The sequence below is a fragment of the Spodoptera frugiperda genome, chromosome 31, assembly GCF_023101765.2.
Source record: "Spodoptera frugiperda isolate SF20-4 chromosome 31, AGI-APGP_CSIRO_Sfru_2.0, whole genome shotgun sequence".
Classification (NCBI taxonomy): domain Eukaryota; kingdom Metazoa; phylum Arthropoda; class Insecta; order Lepidoptera; family Noctuidae; genus Spodoptera; species Spodoptera frugiperda.
In genome coordinates, this window is record NC_064242.1 from 12,466,961 (window position 1) to 12,487,726 (window position 20,766).

Below are 20,766 nucleotides of genomic sequence, written 5' to 3' on the forward strand. Positions count from 1 at the left end.
GGCAAATCGTTTCTGGGCTTCGAAATTTTACGTAAAACTATAGCACAAAATCGGGAATTGTACATGATACCTATGCAGTATTACACATAGTAAAAATAACCAAATAAACCCATCATAAAACAACTCTAACTCTCTAAATAACCAACTAAACCAATACCCCACACACCTGAACCTCTTCGAAAAACCCCATAATCCCATTTATAACCCACAGCAAACCGATCCAACACACACGTCACAAGCAAACATCATCGAAATGGCTCCAAAAATATCAGACACGCGTTTATTTTCCACACAGTATTTACGAGCGACAAAAGTTTGAGAACCACTGTAAAGTGACCCTTGTAATATTTCACAGTGGATCGCCCCCTGGTTTTGCCTGGTATGGTGGTGTTGGACAGTCTTTTGTACTTTTTACCACCTTTATTAAGATTGTTTGAATTGAGAGTGACTTGAGTTTTCGTTGTTAGAAGTATAATGGTGTTAGTGATTTTTATTCTTGTTTTTCTTTTTAGTATGTGCTTGCTGGGTGTTTTCTGATATGGTGATGGTATATTAGTTAGTGGATTGTATTCTTGACGGCCATGACTTTAGTGAAGGCCGGGATTTTAGTATGTTTTCCAACTGCAATCATTTTTGTAAAACAATTTTAATGATTTACAAAATATAAAAAAACTATATATATATTTACTAATATATAAAGCTGAAGAGTTTGTTTGAACGCACTAATCTCCGGGGCTATTACTGGTCTAATATGAATAATATTTTTGTGTTCGACAGTGAATTTATCGAGGTACGCTTTAGGCTATAAAATACCATGTTTCGACTAATAGGAGCCCAGCAGAGCGAGTGAAACCGCACGAAAGTAGCTATATAGTATGAAATTGACATTAAAACCCAGTCGACATTTTCAAAGATAAATTGGATTTAACTAATTTATTACGACAATTAATTAATGTTAGATGTTCAGATATTAAATATATAATGTATAGTTTACCAGGAAACGTCCAATAATAAATCAAATACAATTAATAATTTAGTGCAAAACCATCAAATACTTGTAACATACGAAGTGTATGACAGCGAACCTATGTTCTATGTTTCAACTTCAAAACAGTTTAACCCTTCCGTCCTTCCATTAATTACACATCAAAACGTCAGTTGTATAACTTCAAACTTGCTTCAAAATAACACAAAGGCAGTATCGATTGGGGTAGACAAGCATGTGGCCGGTAGGTCGAAAATAGGGTGACAACTAGTCAAGCGAAATTCAAGGGAGATCTGGAGTATGATAGTTCAATCATTTCACTGTATGGATGATGATTTGGTTTTAAAATATGAAATAGAATAGATGCAGGCACATCAAGTTATACTGTACCCTTAGTACAAATTTGCGATAGCGCGTTCGGTATTCTGATTGGTCGCCTCGAATTAACCAACCAATTAGAGTTCCGAAAGCGCTTTCATTTCGATTTCGTTAAACCTAAAACAAACTTGGTGCTAAGCCCTCTGAACTATGAACTTCATTAATGTTTTGTGAAGAAGATAGTTTGTGAAATTAGTATTTTACTGCGTATAAAATAAAATTCAGATTGCTATCTCTCGAAAAACCTTATAATTTATACCAGATCATTATTTATTCACCCAACCCGGTCATTGAACTTAAGATCTCATGGGGAATTTGCATTCTCTACTACTAAACTAACGAGATTTATAAAACCGAATTACTGACGTGATTGTGGGTATGTATAATGTATGTATTATGAACATATATTTAGGTATTTTTATACTAGTCATGCAATTTAATTGCTCGATTAAACAATGAAATTAATTTCCGAAATATCACGCCCTTTAAGCAATAACTGCCATTAATCCCTCGACTTTTATTATGGCAACCTCATTAGGAAGAATGGTGCAACGCCACGGCTGCACGGCACTATAAAAATAAAATACTCCATTAATTTTGTCTATGATCCGAAACACAGAGGGTGTTTTTTTAGGGTTTCGTAGCCAAAGGGCATCCTATGGGACCCTTTAGTGAGACTATGGTGTCACAATGTGTCATATGTATGGTGGACAAGGAGGCTATGTATACGTAACATCATTTTTGGAGCGTTGTATTTAGTCAATGTTGTTTTGAAATGCATGTTTCTATTTTTATCAAAATAAAAAAGTTATGTTAAAAATATTTGCGCAAGGAATATTGATATAAATAAAGTTTTTTGTAAATTAACCAACGGGCTAACTCCGCACTGCGCACGAGTACCAATTTTTTTGAGATTTCCCGATGAATATTTAAAAATTTTCTTTAATATAAATGTTATTCTATCAATAATCAAAAAAAAAAATTATGTCTTGGTTCGGAACTTATGTACGTTTTGCTTCTCGATTTTTTTTAGTTAAAATTAAGTATGTTAATTTCAAATCTAAACGTATTTATCTATCTTCTTGTCATTCGTTCATTTTTGTTCACAAAAGGTCGCAATAAGTGAAATTGTAATATGAAATCTACGAAACTTCGTTTTTCGTTGAATTAGAGTAGATCTCCAGATCCTACGGAACCCCTGACTCATAAGAGCATTTCGTCCCCAGTAAATTTTCAAAGTGTTGTTTCTGTCACAATTTGAAGAGCTGCAAAGTGATATTTGAAAGGTTTAATATCTTGAAATAACATGGCTATGTACACAAACGTTTGTTTGTTTGTTTGTCCGTGCTCCGCGCGGAATATTAGATGTTATCCAATACCACGAATTGCAGTGACGATATTGCTGTGTGTTGCTCTATTTTCAGAGAAAATTGATGAGAATCAACTCAGAAGGGAATATTAAATGTTTTTGTTGCTTTTTTTAGGGTGTATTTTTGTGCAATTATTTTGGTTTTTGCAATGAAATCCCACAAATAAGGCAATTCGGTTTTCCAGGAAGCTTTTTGACATAAAATTATTTATCTTTGAATTTCGTATTGGCTACTAATGGATTTTTATATCTATTGTTTTGTATACTGGTATTTTTTCGTCCATTGTTACCCTCTGAACAAAATCCATCACCAATTCATTATTTAGTACAGAATGAAACCTAATTTCATTATCAAGGATCTCTCAATACAAACCTAATACTATTTTGACTGTCCTGGAAACCAACTCCGAGATCTCAAGCCACGATTGTGAGTGACCTTTTACGTATTTCGTGGTAGTCGTATGAATAAGAATTAATCAGATACTCGTAGGTAAATATTATTTTTGTTTCAAACTAATTAATTACGTTTACGGTTTAATTTTATAATCGGTCAGCAAGACAAAGTCAGCTAAAATAAAGGTTAAGGTTAATTAGGATAATATTTAACGTAAACAAAATATTTTGTGCCAGCTTATAATATTAACATACCTATAACATTTTAGCTGAAAGAATCTATTTTCGTATAGATTTCAATGTATTAATTATTATGCTATCGGCTTACTCACGTAACTGTTTCAAGATGAAGTCGACCAATTTTTTTATCATGTGTTTCGCGTAATGCTGCTCATGAATATGAACCTCTAGCATGGCTTGAAACTAGTCAAGTTGTTCATCAAACAGTTACGTGAGTTAGCCGATAACACGATAATTAATATAGTATGTCTCACGAAAGTTATCTATTATATAAAAATAAGTCTGGTTTTCCTTCCTGACCCTATAACTCCAGAACTCAGAACCGATATTCACGGTTTTGCATTCGTTGGAAAGGAAGGAAAATTCAGGAAAAATGCAAGAAAACAGGGATGAAACCATTGGTGACTAAACGGAGTACTGGGTTTGCTAGTAAGATATAAATGTATTTTTCGTCCATTGTTTCACTGACAGGTTTTTAAAAACATCTTTTACATAATAATATGGTTTGTTTTTAAAACTCAGTATGTGAACATAATGCGATATTATGGTGTGTTTAACGGTATAATACCATACGTGTATTGTAGCTACACTTAAATAAACTCATTACATACAAGGTCAGCAAATAACATGTGTAATCTGTAATTTTAAGCAATTTATTGTATTGTGGTAAGAAGTAATGGGGGTAAGCAGAGACCATGTAACGCCAATTGCTACAAATATTACATACTTACCTCTTTCAATTCATCAACAGCCATCAGTCTTTTCATGCATGCTCGTCGGTCGCCAATCTGGTCGTATACGTCCATTTAGGGCGCCCTCTATTGACGGTGCCATTCGAATTTAGTGTGCAGGTTTTGGAAGATGTGTATTTTTACTATATTTAAATAATTATGTATATGCAACGTTAGGTGAGTCCGTTTCAACCAGTGCTAAGCTGTGTGTTCAATCATATTAATTGGAATATGATGATATGATATGGTGGCCAAACGCATCCACAGAAAGCACCCGTAAGTTTGTAAACAAACAGCATAGGTAACTAGTTTCTATATTTTTAGATACTGCAGTGCAGTACGAATTAGATGTGGACAAAAACTTGATTATTATTTGTTTCGACTGAACTTTATTTATAGATCAAGATTTAAAGTTCAATCAAGGTGCAATACTATAAATAGATACGACAATGTGACCGTGAACGAAACCAAAATAAGCACATAATTATTATTATGTAAAGACAACACAAATAAAAGCGTATTGTGTATTACTGTTATTATATCATTAAGCCTAAGTGCCTCGTTAGTCGAGTAGTAATAGTACTAGTAGTAGTAACCGGAGATCGGTTCGATTCCCGGATCGGGCAAAGCATTTATGGGTCTTTTTCTGTTTTTCGAAAACTTCTCGCTTATAGCACGGAGTTTGGAATTGTGCCCGATATATGGCAATAGGTTCACTCCCTAATACATGGGACATATAACACAAAGTTAGATGGTGAAAAGTGGGTATATATTACGTGCCGTAATGTGCACTTCTGCCTACCCCTTCGGGGATAAAAGGCGTAATGCTGCAAAAAAGTTATCTTATTTCACTTTAAAGCAAACGAAACAGCACTCTAGGTCGTTACACAGAATCGATGGGTATAATAGTACTTTGGCTACGTGTACCTACTGTGTCATGTAATTTACAAGCATATTAGCTGCGGACGATCCCCTAAACGCCATAAATTAATTTGTTAGCCATGGCCGCCATGGGTGGCGTGCTTTTACTTTGATTCCATTGTTTGCGTATGTTCCATTAGATATTTAGTAGTAGTCATAGAAGGGGATTATAGCTTCATGAAGCGATATAAATCACACGATGACATTGCTTCCTAAAAGACACAAAATGTTAATATTTACTTTTATTTGTTACAGATTTTGAGTGATTGTTTATCGGCGTAGAAAGACGGTAAGTTTTTTTTATTGTTCAGGTACTCTATAAGTTAGGGCCCGCCTCCTGCCTCCATTTGTCCGTTGCGCTGTGGTGCATCGCGACGATGCAACGGACTTAGTACAAGTTTGAATAAAATGAAATACCGAAGTATACAACTGAATGGAATGTTAAGCTATATGCTTTTTTAATAACTGTATAATATTATGTATTCTCTTCACTGCCAATTCTGTATAGGTAAAGAAAACTAACAATTAGCAACTAAGCGTGTGTTGTTACGGCAAAGAAACAATTGCTACAATACAAGTAACAAGGTAACACCACTAATGAGGTAATTACCATAAAGAATTCATCACCACATTTCAAACTAAAATATTCTTTAGAAAACTAGTGTTTGAGAAACATGAGCTACTGAATAATACTAAAAGACGTAGAATTTAAAAAGTACTGACAGAAATAGATTTATAATACTTCAAAACCTTCTCTTAAGTCTGAAAAATACTTTATTGAAAACCGCATCAAAACCGGAGTTGTGTCAGTAAGGTTACTGGTGGCTCAATTATCCTTCTTCCCAATCTCCTCAATTCCGGATTCTCTAACAACCCTTAAATTCCTGACTCCCAATTAGCTGGCAACGCTTTTGTAACGCCTCTGGTGTTTCAGGTGTTCATAGGCAGCGGCGATTGCTTACCATCAGGTGATCCGTCGGCTTGTTTACCGACTTAAACCATGACAAAAACAAAAAAGCTGTAACGTTGTGTTATAGGTAAAAAATATTGACCACACCATCCCCCATTGTTCCTACCTAGTAGGGTAAAAACAGCATTTTCATACGACGCAAAAATGTAAACAAGCCTCCCATTTACCTTACACCACACAAAATATACCCACAGTGGGGTACAATGTTAGAATATTTCAGTTTTACACTTTTAATATAGAGGGTAGTCGTCAAAAGGTGGTGGTGTATTGTGACGTCATATCGCATGTTTTACGACCTACCCTCGCGTTATGAGAGTCACCTGCGGGATTTGAGGTTGGTTTTAGTATTATGCAAGATCTTTATTAATATACCTTTATACCTTTGTAGGTGTCTGTTCGTCACACTTCCTTGTATTAAATCGATAGTGTTTTGCTTTTGTTTTGTGTATAATTTGATGGTCATCTGGATGAATGAAATGAATTGCGATTATTTCTAATTCACAAGTCACATATAGTAGTTTTTGTAATACCTACGGAAGATATGTGTACTTTTGGTAGCTACTTTGAGTACTTTGTGTACCGTAAAATTGGCTCTTAATTCCAGAAATTTAGAGAATAGTTTTAGTAAAAGTAATTGACTGTGAACCTGATACCTGTAGCTCTGTAGTCACTCATTGTTACCACTTTATTAAAGAATCCTACTTTATAAAAGAATCTTAGTAACAAATTATAAAATATGTAGCTTGTTTGCAAAAGCGTACAAGACATGAATTAATAAATTAGTAATCGATACACTCGACTCACTTATAAAAACAAAAATAATAATCACCTAAGCAATAAATCTATTATGTATTCAAAACATTGTACCATAAACCATGTATGTGTAAGTAGGCAAGTATATAAGTAGATGTGTGTTTGATTTATGACTCAATCTTACCCACCAAAACTACAAGTCAATTATGAATTTAATTAAGATTCCAAACTTATAAACAAAATTAATTTCCATACATAAAGTCCGTTCTATGTTCGAGTTAATTATTTCCATGTACACAAAGTAAAGTAATTAGAAAAACAAATAAGATTAATTTGTTTTACCTCATAATAACTTTTTTATCATTATCTATCGTCATTTTACTTCATATTCGGAGTTTTTTGCCAATATTTTATATGGAAACGATCTTTTTTATGTTATAAGCCAGTAAACGAGCGTACGGATCACCTTATAGTAAGCAATCGCCGCCGCCCATGGACACCTGAAACACCAGAGGCGTTACAAGTGCGTTGTGCGCTTTTTGGCGGTTAGGAATTTAAGGGTTGTTGGATTGGGAAGATTGGGAAGGGGGTAATTAAGCCTCCAGTAACCTCACTCACACAATGAAACACAACGCAAGCGTTGTTTCACGTCGGTTTTCTGTGAAGCCGTTGCCAAAGCAGGGCTCGGTCGAGCAGGCTTATGCGTACCAAAGCAGGGCTCTCCCAAGTATTAAATCTTTATTAATTTATTATCTTAACGTTTATTTTAGCACTTATAGCATGCACATTTTTTTATTGGGGACATGCCCGTTACTGTATTGATCAGAAATAACATAACAAACAGAACACTTACGGTTTTCGGTTTATAATAAACCCTATTGTATTCAACATAAGACGTATATAACTAGAGAAAGCCTTGAATACTCTAGGTACACCTTTATCAACCCCTTTTGCGCTACATCGAAATACAGATATTCTGTTACTTCGAAATGTTCCGAAGCCAAATCAAATCATGCCAACTCACTTTGTAGTACAATTTGTGACAAAGCTATGTAACTTCTTTGTCTATACAATGTCGACATTTTGCTAGGAGAGAATCGGGATAATAGATAATTTATGCAGCACAGCATAATATGGTTTCTGTATAGGATTATTTTTGGGTCAATTAGTAAATATAGTCCAAACGACTTGTAGAATTTTACTACATAGTATAAATAAGCAAGGTCAGGAAAGAGGTGGTTTTTAGTCAAAAGGAGTCTGATTGATACATGGTCCTTTTTCAACTAAGGGCGGAAAGGAAAGTCAGGTAAAATTCCAATTTAACCCAAGAACACCAGAAATGGTGGTGGTAAAAGTTAAATGATGTTTGGTACAGAAGCTGGTATGCATTCTGCATATGTCGGCGATACTTTTAGGAGATACAAGCGTCAACAGCCTTAAGCTAAAGTTTGAGCATTAATCATCACCCTTGCTCAATGCGTGTAGGCAATTTTAAACTTATAATAGAAATTATAAGCTCAGATTTCCTCACGATGTTTTCCTTCACTGTTTGTCAGTGGTGTCTAAGTAATCTTAGAAAGTACATAGGTATAACTCGGAAAAAGTCACATTGGTACTTGCCGTTGTTAGATTTCGAAACCGCACCCTCGTGCAAGATGTTTTTTTTTTATTTAAGGAGATCCAATGTGACTCGTTATTTAAATGAAAGTGCACTGCAAACTCCTCAGAGACCGAGTCATAAAATTCTCGAGTCTGCTTTAACAACTAACAACCGACAAAGTTGTCACATTTTTCATTAGACGGTGTTTAATTTACTGCTGAAGATTTAAGGCTATCCGTCTACTGTGTGTTAAGCTAAAATGTCGTTGGTTTATCTATACCCCCTCCCCCCCAGAGTGTAAACAGAGTAAATTGTTCTGCCACCCCTCGGTTGTTATGCGATAATACCGGTTTACGATCTAAATACAACTACTCTACAGCGGTGTGTACAAATTAAAGTGGGTGTTTAACAAATACATAGATTGGTTTTGGTGTATTTTTAGTACCTGCTAAGTGTTGTGTTGTCTGAGTTATTTAGAGTAAATACTCATGTGGTTAAATGGGTAATTAATGGATAAGCCAGGTAACGGCATAGTCTATTTTTTTTTTGAGTGGTGGATTATCATCCAATGACTTCTCCCGCCTTGGGCAAGGCGAGAGGGAGTGTCAGACTCTTACTGACTAAAAACCACCCCGTTCCTTCTCCTGCTTTTCGACCCGGAGCTCCGGTAAACCCGCTAGGTAGTCCGCAGCTCCGGATCAGACGGCATAGTCTATAGACTAGGTATTACACCCCACTCTGTCAATGAGCTAATTGCCTAATCCGGCTAATAACATAATGAATATACTATTCAACATTTTGTCGTTTTGTTGGTGCAGTCAACGAACAACAGCTAGTCGACTAGTTCTGTATGTTTCAAGGCTCTTTCGTTTGCCCGAGATGATGTAAAGCTGTTGAGTTTTGTTTTTAAGAAACATCACGCCTTTTTATCCTCGAAGGGGTAGGCAGAGGTGCACATTACGGCTCGTAATACCACTGTAAAATGTAATAGGGGGTGAGCCTATTGCCATATACTGGGCACAATTCCAGACTTTGTGATACTAATGAGAAATTTTCGAAAACCCAGTATCTAATTACTTTTCCCCACCCGGTAATCAAGTCCCCTTCATCATTTGACCAACGAGGCAGTCAAGTTTTGTTGTTCTACTAGCATAATTATTTTCCTAATTACCTTAACTCTTTGCTGTGGTTTTAAAACCTTAAAAATCAGACGCCGTACTATATGTTTCTCTTTAACATTTGACGCTATGTGACACGACTAAAGTTTTTACTGGAAAATTTGCAAGACAAAGTAATTATAAAGCCACAACTATTTGACGCCTTTTGGCGGTTTTGACAACCTTGTTCTTTATTATAGTGAAATTGTTTTATGTGGTTAATTTTACGTTACTCGTATAAAGGCGTTTTCCACTTTATTTTATGGTTACCTGGCTCAAAGGAACCACCATGTTTTAGAACTTTTGCCTGTAACCACGTCTCTATGGAATTTTGTTTTTACCTACTTCAAAAAAAGGAGGAGGTTCTATGTTCTGGCGATTGGTTTTTTTCCAACACTTCTATTTAAGCAACTGATAGTTCGATGATTGAAAATACTGAGCTATAAAGATACAGGAAGATCAACACAAATTCTGTTCTGGATTAATGATAAATCAACCCCTTACTCGGATTGATAGTTGAAATTCATATGCTTTCTGGCGGATCCTATCGTTCATACATAACTTGATAGAAACTTAAAATGGATTAAAATTTCTGCTACATCGTAGATTTTTAAATCTAGATCAGATTCCGTTTTTCATACACGAAGTGTGATAGTGAGAGATAGTGCATAGTCCCATATGAAATATTTTCACTGTCTATTATTAAAAGTTAGTGAAAAATATCTTGCATGAAATTTTCTCTTAGAGAAAAATCAAGCGTGAATACACTACATTTTAAATTCAAAATGGTCTCTCTTTGAGACCAGAGAGACTTTAATAAAAAATACCTAAGCTACATTAGCTTCAATCTTCGTCCATTCTCCTCGCAAAATCCCGATGTCCTGCAAAAATTATCGTGACAAAATCTCGGCTGGGATGGTCGCTTTAAATTTAAAGCGTTTTCGCATTGCCTCAGACGCTCAGACGGTATCGCCGGCCGTCTCAAAGGATTCTGATGAATCATTTATGGAGTTTACTAGCACTCTATTATTATCGTGAACATAGAAATTTGGTACTATTTTCTGTGCTAGTCGCAGTCGTGCTACATAAATATTTTAAGGGCTAGTTTTGAAAGGCAAATGGGGTTTTGTGGCAGTGTGCTACAATGTTCAGATTGCCAAGTTATTTGGTATGCAGGTAGGAAAGAAAATTGTTTTAGTATAGAGACAATCACATCCACAAGGTAGGCCGTATCGTCAAAGTCGTGGGGAGCCAGTGGATGCAGGTGGTGGGCTGTCGTTTTACTTGGAAACTAAGGGGAATTTTTGTTTAACAGTGGACGTCTTTCGGCTGATGATGATAGAGACAATCATTGTTACTAAAGATATTGTATTGTTAATAAGCCTTCTTCTATAGTAATTCAATCATTATTTTATTTTCTGTATACCAAGTAATTGGGCTGACTGTATCTAATACTTTTACTACAGGGATTTTATTGCTGTGTTTATAAGATAGTGACTTCGATGCACGAGTGATGTTAAACGCTAGTTATTGAAACCAGTAGATATTTGGGTAGTACGATTACGTACTTATAGGTAGAAAAGAATTGACGGTTTTGAAAATTATATCATCTGGTGTTATTGAGGTTATCTTAGGTATTTTAATTTGAGACCCGTTTTTTGATAATTGCGGTTTGACCCGTAACCCAACCATGATGAAGCGACTTTGATATATTATTATATTATACTGAATAGCAAATCATTACCATTGAACCAGCAGGCTTCAAACCCAATCGCTCGCGGACATCGTCTCGTTAAAAATACGTCATGCATAAAGGAACGCGATAACAGTACTTTTTTGTCTGTCGTTATTAATCGGTAGCCGTTTCGATTCCCGGCTCAATTAAGCGACAATACCGGGAGCCTCGGGCACCTATTGGACATAACGCTTTAACATGTGGGTACTGGGCAGGACGTACTCTTTTATGAGCAACGTTTTATGGATATTGGAAGCTAAATTCGTGTCTGTGTTCTTTGCTAAAAATGAACGAGTTGCTTTAGACCTCCAGAGGTATATGAAATGCAATTTTGAGTTGCTTGTTGTATTTTCGGCTTTAAAATAAACAGTCTCATTAATATTACGTAGTCTGGAATTATGCCCGGTACACGGAATTAGAGTCAGCTTGTATGATAGGTGTATGACTCAAAATATATTTTTAGATACAAAATTAATCGCTTAGAATTCATTACTTGTAACTCAAAATGTAATTTCTTTTTAGTTTAGACTTTGATAAACTGGTCATGCGCGACTGACGTGACAAATTACCAGTTTTTCAGTATAGTTATCTGCCAAAACTTGTTTAAAGGTAGGTATGTTAAAATAAATTGTAAAAAACGTGTATAATGTTCAAATAAATTGTAAAAAACGGAATCAATCTTGAAGCGCTTCGTCGTATTTTTGAACCTTCATAACTTGAGTTTGGGTTATACCAGATAAACAAAATTTTCAGGATATATGTCAGTGGTAGACTTATAAACCTCTAAAGTTTCAATTGCATAGCTCTTATACTTTAGATTTTATTGATATCTAAAATACCCCGATTTCGTCACTCACTCACTACTCACTCACTGATGATCAACAAAATTCTTAAGGTACTTCCTGAAGTCCTAGAAAACTGAAATTTGGTATGTAAGCTAGTATTAGTACCCAAACAACAAAAAAATCCTAAAACTTGGAACTTTTACCCCCAACCCCTTAAACTAGGAGGTGAAAGTTTGTTCGAGACTTCCGCAACTTTTGACGCTAGAGGTCTGAATGCGGCCGCGGAAGGGTAAAAATCTGAAATAGGGAAACTTAATTCCCTATTTCCTGCTTGAGATCTGAAAATTATACACAAGTACATAGAACACAAACTTTTCATCAAATCAAAACATTATCCTACCCATAAGTACTTAGATATGAATAATATTACTACACTTCACTTCGGTAAGTGTTTATTAATCAACCTATACTTTTGAACATAAGCATCGTAAGTATAGTATGCGCCAACGCCCGCCGCCTGCCCCCTCGTCCCCGCGCAGTAGCTAAAAATAATCGGCCCGTCAGCGAGCGCGGCACCCGAACGCGGGCAGACGCGCGAGGGCAGACGTCGTTGACGGTTGTCTCGTTAATGAAAAGTTTTCGGAATATTTCGGTGATTTAAAAGTTTGCTATCGCGGAGAAAAAAACCATTTGCCTAATATTTAATTGTTAGTAGTTTAGTAGGTAAAGGTTTAGATACTAGTGTTTTAATTTTCATTGAAAAAAGTTATAGGATTACGTTTCCAATTTTCTTATAAATTTAGTAGTTTAGTAGGTGAATTTGTCGCTCATTTTATCTTTCTATCATAAGCAACCTACAAAAAGAAATGAAATCCCACAAAAACATTTCATGTTAAATGTTGCCAAGACGAGACGATATAGCTCGCACTGTCAAAAAGTAATCAGATCCCGTGTAGAGCCAAGTTTCTAACCCTATACTTTTGAACTGGCGAGTTGGCCGCACGGAAAGAGTTTAGAAGATTGAATAGATTTTTAAGCTCAAGCCCATATGACGAATAGCAAAAAGTCCGTGCGGCCGACTCGCCAGTTCAAAAGTATAGGGTTAGAAACTTGGCTCTACACGGGATCTGATTACTTTTTGACAGTGCGAGCTATATCGTCTCGTCTTGGCAACATTTAACATGAAATGTTTTTGTGGGATTTTTTTATTCTGATCGCTATTATTATAATAAACAGTTGGTAACCGAAAAAAGAGTATACATATTTGTTATCATTTCGATTCCTCCCACGAACATCGCACGGCCCACTCAGGGTGCTTTTCCACCAGAGATGTGCTATGCAGCCGTGCTAAAATGAACTAATAGTTAAGCTGTGAAACTATGTAGCTTGCCGCCGCAAAATAGCTGTGCGAGAAAAATGCTCAGTGCTAAGCTATGGGTACCAATGAATATGATTGGTGGAAGCCAAACGCATCCACAGCAACGCAGCATAGCGTACTTCTGTGGTGGAAAAGCACTGGGAAGCCATCCACAGCACGCATCCAAAGCACGCATCTTTCCATATAAAAACATAGCTTAGCTGAATCCTGCAGAGCATAATAATTATCATCTGCGACCACTCGACCAACGAGGTAGTTACACTATAACACGGTTGACCTTGAACAAATTGATATTCGGTAATACCTTTATGTATGTACATACAATTTACTAGTAAACCAGCTAGCCAGTCTATTTACATACATAACTATTAGCCTCTTTGTTCGACAAAAGATGTACCTAATTGTTTACCATTCGCAAAATTGAATTTGTAATGTCTGCTAGTAGCAACTGCTATGTTTGCTAGCAACTGGTTTATTTACCTATTTATCTATATTAAAGTCTTTTGTAAGGTCATAAGACATTTCTCTAGAATTTGCTTTAATAAATGTAATGGTTAGTTTCATGTATAGTATCAATGGCAAAATTGTACCCCAAGACTCTGTCTCATCACAAATCATGGCATGATTCCAATCAGAATTGAATCAGAAATTACTACGAGAGAACAGTTTAACTCTTCAAAAAGAAACCAAATCAATATATAAGTACATCTCAAGTCATATCCCAATCCCTATCAGTATTTTTAGTTATATTCACCTCTTCCATTAAAAAAAAAAACTCTAAAATTCTCCTTCTTCAAAGGTCGGCAACGCACTTGTAACGCCTCTGGTGTTTCGGGTGTCTATTGCTTACCATCAGGTGATCCGTCTACTCGTTTACCGGCTTATCTCATAAAAAAGCGAAATATTTTTTTCACGATAATATTACCATTTGGCCTTTGTACAGCAGTGGACGAATCTCAGCTGATGATAATTTTACCATTTTGTACCACAAAGCAATTGTAACCAGGCTATGTTTATACAAGCCTAAGAGCACAATTAACTTTTATTACCTTTATTAATGAGTCCATAGGTGATAGTGTCAGTTGCACTCCTGACCTCAACCAAAGCGACAATCAGACACATTCATTTAGTTACATACTAATGTAAATAGGACCGGTAAAGGACTGATTGGCGCGTTGTTGGTGCCAAATAAAACGTTAGTAGTGCCCGCGACTTTGTTCGCGTCGAAAATTTGTTTAAATTGTAAATTAGATAGATATTCGGACGAGTAGAAGTTATCACATATTATTATTAGGCCATAATCGAGGCTAAAATGTAGAGCGTAGTTTTCCCCGGTTTTCAAGAAAACGTGTAAGGATAGGAATATATCCCACTATTTATTTTCTTGGTTTATACCAAGATGGGTTTCGTATACTTATGTTTCGTATACTTATGTATACGAAACCCATCTGCTATTGTAAACTACTTATCTATCTTTCTGTCAAAATATATTCCCTTTCATTCAGCAGTTTTGGAGTAATAGACAAACAAATAAACAAACACGTCTAGTTTCAGCATAGTACAATTTACAAATTCTAATTAATTAGATAATTATTGTTTATCTACATTAAAGAAATATATTATTTAAAAAACATACTGCAAAACAGGTGGGACTGAAGAGTACATACTAAATTATGGAGGATTACACTTCTTACGTCACTTCAGTTAATTTCATTTAGTCTAATAATTCTAGCTTATCCGCGGGTTCTAAATGTTTTCATAGTTTAGGTAAAGCAAATGTCATGTCTAGGTATCAATTAGACGAAGCAATGTGGGACTTTTTGTCCGTTTTCAAGTTTTTTGTTTGATATGAAATAAAAACCAAATCCGTCATCTAAACCGTGTGAATGTCAAAAATTATTAATAGAAACTAGGTAACGAAAAAACTCGTATAAAAACCATTTGAAACTGAACCCAGAACTTGAACAAAAACTATTTCAAAGTAAATAAACTAAAACTTGAAAACAATTAAGCTACTTATTGTATGCACTGTATCTGAGGTCAAGTAAAGAAAATAAAAGTACCCTTAACCGACAAGTATTTTTAATGCATGCTTGACTGACTGATGTTGACTGATCACTGTTGCTGAAGCGAAATAACTATGTAAGATTCGTAGCAATTGGCGTACTATATGCTCTGCCTACTCTCATGGGAAGCAGGCGTGAGGTTAAACAACACACCCAACGTCACGCCTTTTTATCCTCGAAGGGGTAGGCAGAGGTGCACATTACCACACGTAATGCCGCTATACAATGTACACCCACTTTTCACCATTTGTGTTATAAGTCCCATGTTATAGGGGGCGAGCCTATTGCCATATACGTGAGGTTTTGTATGTATGTAAAATAAAATCAAGTAAATTTGAATTCTATCTCATATCTTTTTATGGTATACATTCAATAAATTTTATTATTGTAGATAATACTATAATGAATGATCAATAAACATATTCCACTTTATTAATTTATGTTAGTTATTAAGATAACATATTATTATTTGAAATTACATGGTACGTAACACTTACTTCAACATATTTACTTGTAACAATATATTAATTATATTATAGATATTTATATTAATTCGAGTTAGTCTTTTAACAAATCCTATCAAGTAAAGACTTTTCTTACTATAAAACAAAAACAAAATTAGTTCTTAGCACTACAAGACGCAAGCACATCAAGCTAACCCAAAAACATTTTCAACTTTATCATCATAGAAATAGATATCTGTTACAAACAGTTTGGTATAGCTTGTTGTGCTGGCACTATTGTGGTGAATTGTTATTTGTTTAACATACTGAATTTAGGCAGGTACTGTTGAAATATAGACTCCCAGAAGTCAAGTTCTTCCTGGTCTGGTGAATTACCAGGGATCAGCTTGTCACCAATGTCCATATAGTCCTGAGCTGCTAGGGTGTAAGGGAGCCACTTTACTCCTAAGCTGTCATCTGGAGTTGGGTTTCTATGGACAAAGAAAACAGAATGTTGGAGTTATTGTTAAAAAATGGTGTGTATGGTATTGTGACTGAAAATGTATGTCTAATTTTTTATTAGTTACAGTTGCTTTTTGGTTGTGTGCTCATTTTGAAAGAGATTACATGTGGACTTTAGTTGCATTTGAAAACTTTTAATTATTGTCATTAAAATATGTGTGCAATATTTAAAGGAAAACTTTTTCTATCGCACAATCTAAATCAATTGATATTGAAATGTCATAAAATGAGATTATTTTTATCTCAGAGCTATTGAGCACATTAGACGGTTCACTGAAAAGATAAAAAAAGATATTTCACTCACCCGTATTTGGCGAAGTTTGTCCAAAGTTTAGTGACCCTGTCAATCAGTTTGAATGTGTCCGATGTTTTATCAACTTTTTGCGTGAAAAGTTTCACTGGGAAGAGATATGCCAAATCATCCGCATGACTTACTACTTCCCGGCCTTCGTTCAGATGGCCGACGCAAAAGGCATCCGTGAAGACATTCCTCTCGGAGTAACAATTGAATTTGTAAAAGTAAACTTTATTCTTCCTTGAATAGAACTTCGCAGCCAACATCACGCCATGGACGAACATGTCAACGCTTATGTATTTCATTAAAGTATCAATATTGTCTTTCGATACTCTCTCGTTTTTGAAATAAAACTTTTGTAGCTTCCGTGCAGCTTCTAACTGGTCAGTTATCGTCCCGTAGTTCTGTATCAGTTTGGGAGCGAAAAATTCCCGGTATCTCTGTGCTTTTGCAAGAATGTCTTCCAGTGGTCCACCGATGGATATCGATATTGTACACTCATCCTTTGTGTAACCCGTCATAATGTCTACACCTTCCTGCAAATTGTTTTTCATTGCGTCGACGTAATCGCCATAGAAAAATCTTTCCTGTCCAAAATCTTTCTCATTTGCAATACTGAAATGAATCTCATAAGACTTCTGTGATGTCGTTACTTGTAATTTTAAGTTGACCAGATTTTCACACGGCTGTTTTTTGAAGAATTCATATAGTTCTTTTTCATCCTCTGAATGAAAACCCAGTTGTTTAGCGAGAAGTATAGCTTTTTCTTTTGGTTCGAATGCTGTAGCCCAAAAACATGTGGTGGCTCCACTCTGTGGGATTGCTCTGTTGAAGAGGCCCTTGGACATTGGGGATATTAAATGATGTGAAACACTACCAGCACCGGCACTTTCACCAAATATTGTGATGTTGTCAGGGTTGCCTCCAAAGTTGGCAATGTTTCTTTTAACCCATCTCAGGGCTGCTACTTGATCTTTCATGCCAGCATTGCCTGGAACGTCTGCAGTGTCAAGGCAAAGAAAGCCGAGAACTTCGAGTCTGTAGTTGAATGTGACTAGAACTACATTATGTCTGATTAAAAATTCTGGTCCGTAGAGGTCGTCATTGCCACTTCCCCATACGTATCCTCCTCCATGGATCCAAACCATTACAGGAAGAGGGGTTTGAGGCTTAACGTCTGGAGTATAAACATTCACGTATAAGCAGTCTTCACTCATGTTTGATAGTCCAGGGTTGGTGGGGTTGAACTGGTAACACACTGGGCCAAATTGTTTGGCCTGCCGTACACCTTGCCATGGTTTAATTGGTTGCGGTGCCTGTAACAATTTTATATTGCTTAGGCTTCAATTCGTAGATGTTTATCACCAGGAAACATTGGTTGACTTTCTAAAGGGCCTTATTATTGGTCTAATTGAAGTTATAAATTTAGGACTTCTTTTTTAATTTTCAATTGAAATTTTGCAAGTGCAAAAGTATTGAGAGAACAATTTTATTTTTTATTAACTTTTTTACGAAAAATAACTGCGAATATTTCAGTAAGCCTACCTTAAACCGGAGGTCTCCAAGAGGTGGCTGGGCGTACGGTATTCCTCTGAACCTGTAGAACGACCCTCCGAACTCATTCTGGACCTGCTCGCCCTCCAGCACACCATCGCTCACTCTCACTTGCACCATCGTCCCCACACTTATGTTCACAAGTGTACACCGTGGCAAAATAATAATGACTGAAACGATACACGACGCCGCTCCATAAATATAGTTCTCCAAACAAAAAAAAACAAATTAGCTATTTCCGAATTATGTAAGATTTATGGCACCATTTAATAAGTAAAGAAGTTCTAAGCAACCTCGAATACCGAATTATAATATGATTAAAAGAAAAAAAAAATGGAAATATTATAATTATGTTAGTCCAATACTTTGTTAATTTAATTTATGGGCGTCACAAATCAATTTTTTGCGAGGCGGTGCCCGCGCGCCTATTCGAGCCGTTCTGTTTGTACTGTTTGTAGCGTAATCGCGTTGTAATTGTTGCTACTTGTATGTAGATACAATGTATGCGTATATCACTTACTTATAATGACATTGAAACCTCAAACTTATGATATATGATTATGCCTCACATTGTGGCGATGTAAGTGGGGATAACTTCACTATCTGTCATTTCAGATATAGGGTGTAATATTGTTGTCATTTTACATGATGGGTTAACAAATTACGTATTATCATAGGCCGGAAGATGTCCACTGCTTAACAAATGCCTTACATTAACATGTACTACAATCACTACGCTTAATAAGTGACTTACTGCCGTACTCAGAGACATTTAATGATTAAGTAAACTATTCCTTAGTAACGATTTTGTTTCGAATACAATTGCTAAGGGTTAAGTAGTAAATATCCCACCCACTCGCACGAAGCGCTTCGCTTCAAGCATCTTTATGCAAACTGCTAAAGAGTGGAATTCATTTCTGAGTCTGTGTTTCCTGATTTGTATAACCTGGGTGTCTTTAAGGTTCGAGTGAATAATTTGCTCATGGGCAAATGTGCTCCATCGTAGGTCACATCATCACTTACCACCAGGCGAGATAGCGGCCACACGTCGACCCATTAAATATATAAAAAAATAATTAAGTGACTTACTGCCATACTCAGAGACGTTTAATGATAACTTTAACTATTCCTTAGTCACGATTTTGCTTCGAAAACAATTGCTAAGGGTTAAGTAACTATTAAATGATTCTGAGTGTGGCGGTTAGGGATTGTAGTAATTAAGATACTAGAAATTTGGAGTACATACTTATGATGCTGATCGCCGCTATGTGGCTCGCAGAACCCGGCATAACATCAGGTTTTTCTATATGTATGAAATGAAATACATTTTTTTCACGAATATCATACTATTTTAACCAAAAATCACGGTTTACTCACGTATTATTAATAGAGAAAAGTTCCTGGAGTAGGCTGTGTGATGTCGCCGCTTCAGCGCACGCTGCTTATGATGAAGAGTCCCTCTGTCACTCGAAACTAGTAGAGCGTTTCTCCATTAAAAATACGTAAGTTAACCATGATTTTTAGTGCAAATAGCAGGTCTCACCCCAACTAGCAAAATCAGTACTTAAAACGATCTCAAGACTACTTTTATTTTCACTTATAAGAAACTTGTAGCATTCTACAAAGCTGGATTTGGGCGCAGTTATAAGATCAGTTATTTCTATATCTATCTTATAATCAACTTATAAAATGTTACTAAGCCCTATAATATACTTGACTAAGCGCAATAGCTTCTATAATGTTATGAGACTACACAATTACAAGTACAAACGCTCTTGTTAGTATCTGACATAAGTATCTTACTAAAGCAATCTTGTTTATATGGCACTAGTAATGTACTTAGTTATTAGTTATAAGTATATTTTAAGAGGTTATTTTTGTTGTTGCTTCGGGTCGTGGTGCCGGTTGTTCTGTAGTCATTTATTTTTAATAAAAACGTAACTATTATTTTGTGTTATTGTAAAATATAACTAATAATACATTTAAAATATAGGGTGTGAACCCGTGGGAAAGTCATATTTACTGTAAATGTGTACCAAAATTTAGTTAATTTCACAATGCCCTCCGAAAAATAGCACATTAGTATATTATTGTAAATTAATTATTTCAACAATGTCATGAATATCCGCCATGTTTTAAAATTGCTCTTCGTTAAGTACTTTATAGAATCATTATAGGTAAATTAGTATTTGTAACAGTTTCTGTCCAGATAACTCTCCTCCATTTTAAAACAAATTAGAGTTCCCTTGAAGTCTGCCTGTTAATGATCGATTTTCCTTTTTTAGGATTTAATTAACAAGATGGTCGTATTTCTGATACGACCATCTCTGATGTCGACTGTTTTTTGACAAAATCTTCTTTGATTTTACTTACAAATATAAGATGGCCTTGGACAAATACACATTTTGTGTTATCCGAAAGCTGCAATGGGTGTGGATTTCCAGTTTATAATAAACAATATGTATAGACCTACTCATTTCGTTTGTAGTCA

General features: G+C 35.7%; 2 protein-coding genes across 6 annotated transcripts in view; one reads left to right on the plus strand and one right to left on the minus strand.

The window, feature by feature from the left end:
* The window catches only part of LOC118276239 (uncharacterized), a 276,416-nt gene that overhangs the window by 69,667 nt on the left and 185,983 nt on the right, over positions 1 to 20,766 (plus strand). For all 4 annotated transcript variants that reach the window (XM_050707423.1, XM_050707422.1, XM_050707420.1 and 1 more), the window contains one exon: positions 5,273 to 5,306. The gene's annotated coding sequence lies outside the window, so the exon portion shown is untranslated. The remainder of the gene's footprint in view (positions 1 to 5,272; positions 5,307 to 20,766) is intronic.
* LOC118276230 (esterase FE4) lies at positions 15,795 to 19,625 on the minus strand. Of its 2 annotated transcripts, none has more exons than XM_050707431.1 (4): positions 19,522 to 19,625; positions 18,267 to 18,445; positions 16,731 to 18,037; positions 15,795 to 16,395 (listed from the first exon to the last, which is right to left on the minus strand). In XM_050707431.1, exons 1-4 carry the CDS (start codon positions 19,562 to 19,564, stop codon positions 16,215 to 16,217), a joined length of 1,710 nt encoding a protein of 569 aa, XP_050563388.1. In that variant the 5' UTR covers positions 19,565 to 19,625; the 3' UTR covers positions 15,795 to 16,214. The 2 variants fall into 2 exon arrangements, with proteins under 2 accessions (XP_050563388.1, XP_050563389.1); XM_050707432.1 differs by lacking the exon at positions 19,522 to 19,625 and adding an exon at positions 18,641 to 18,775.

Excerpts from the sequence above, each read along its gene's own strand:
- LOC118276230 (XM_050707431.1), bottom strand. The coding sequence starts at position 19,564 with ATGCCGGGTTCTGCGAGCCACATAGCGGCGATCAGCATCATAA. Across the intron at positions 18,446-19,521 it reads AGCGGCGATCAGCATCATAA|TCATTATTATTTTGCCACGG; the intron begins GTATGTACTCCA and ends GTATCGTTTCAG. Across the intron at positions 18,038-18,266 it reads TTGGAGACCTCCGGTTTAAG|GCACCGCAACCAATTAAACC; the intron begins GTAGGCTTACTG and ends AAATTGTTACAG.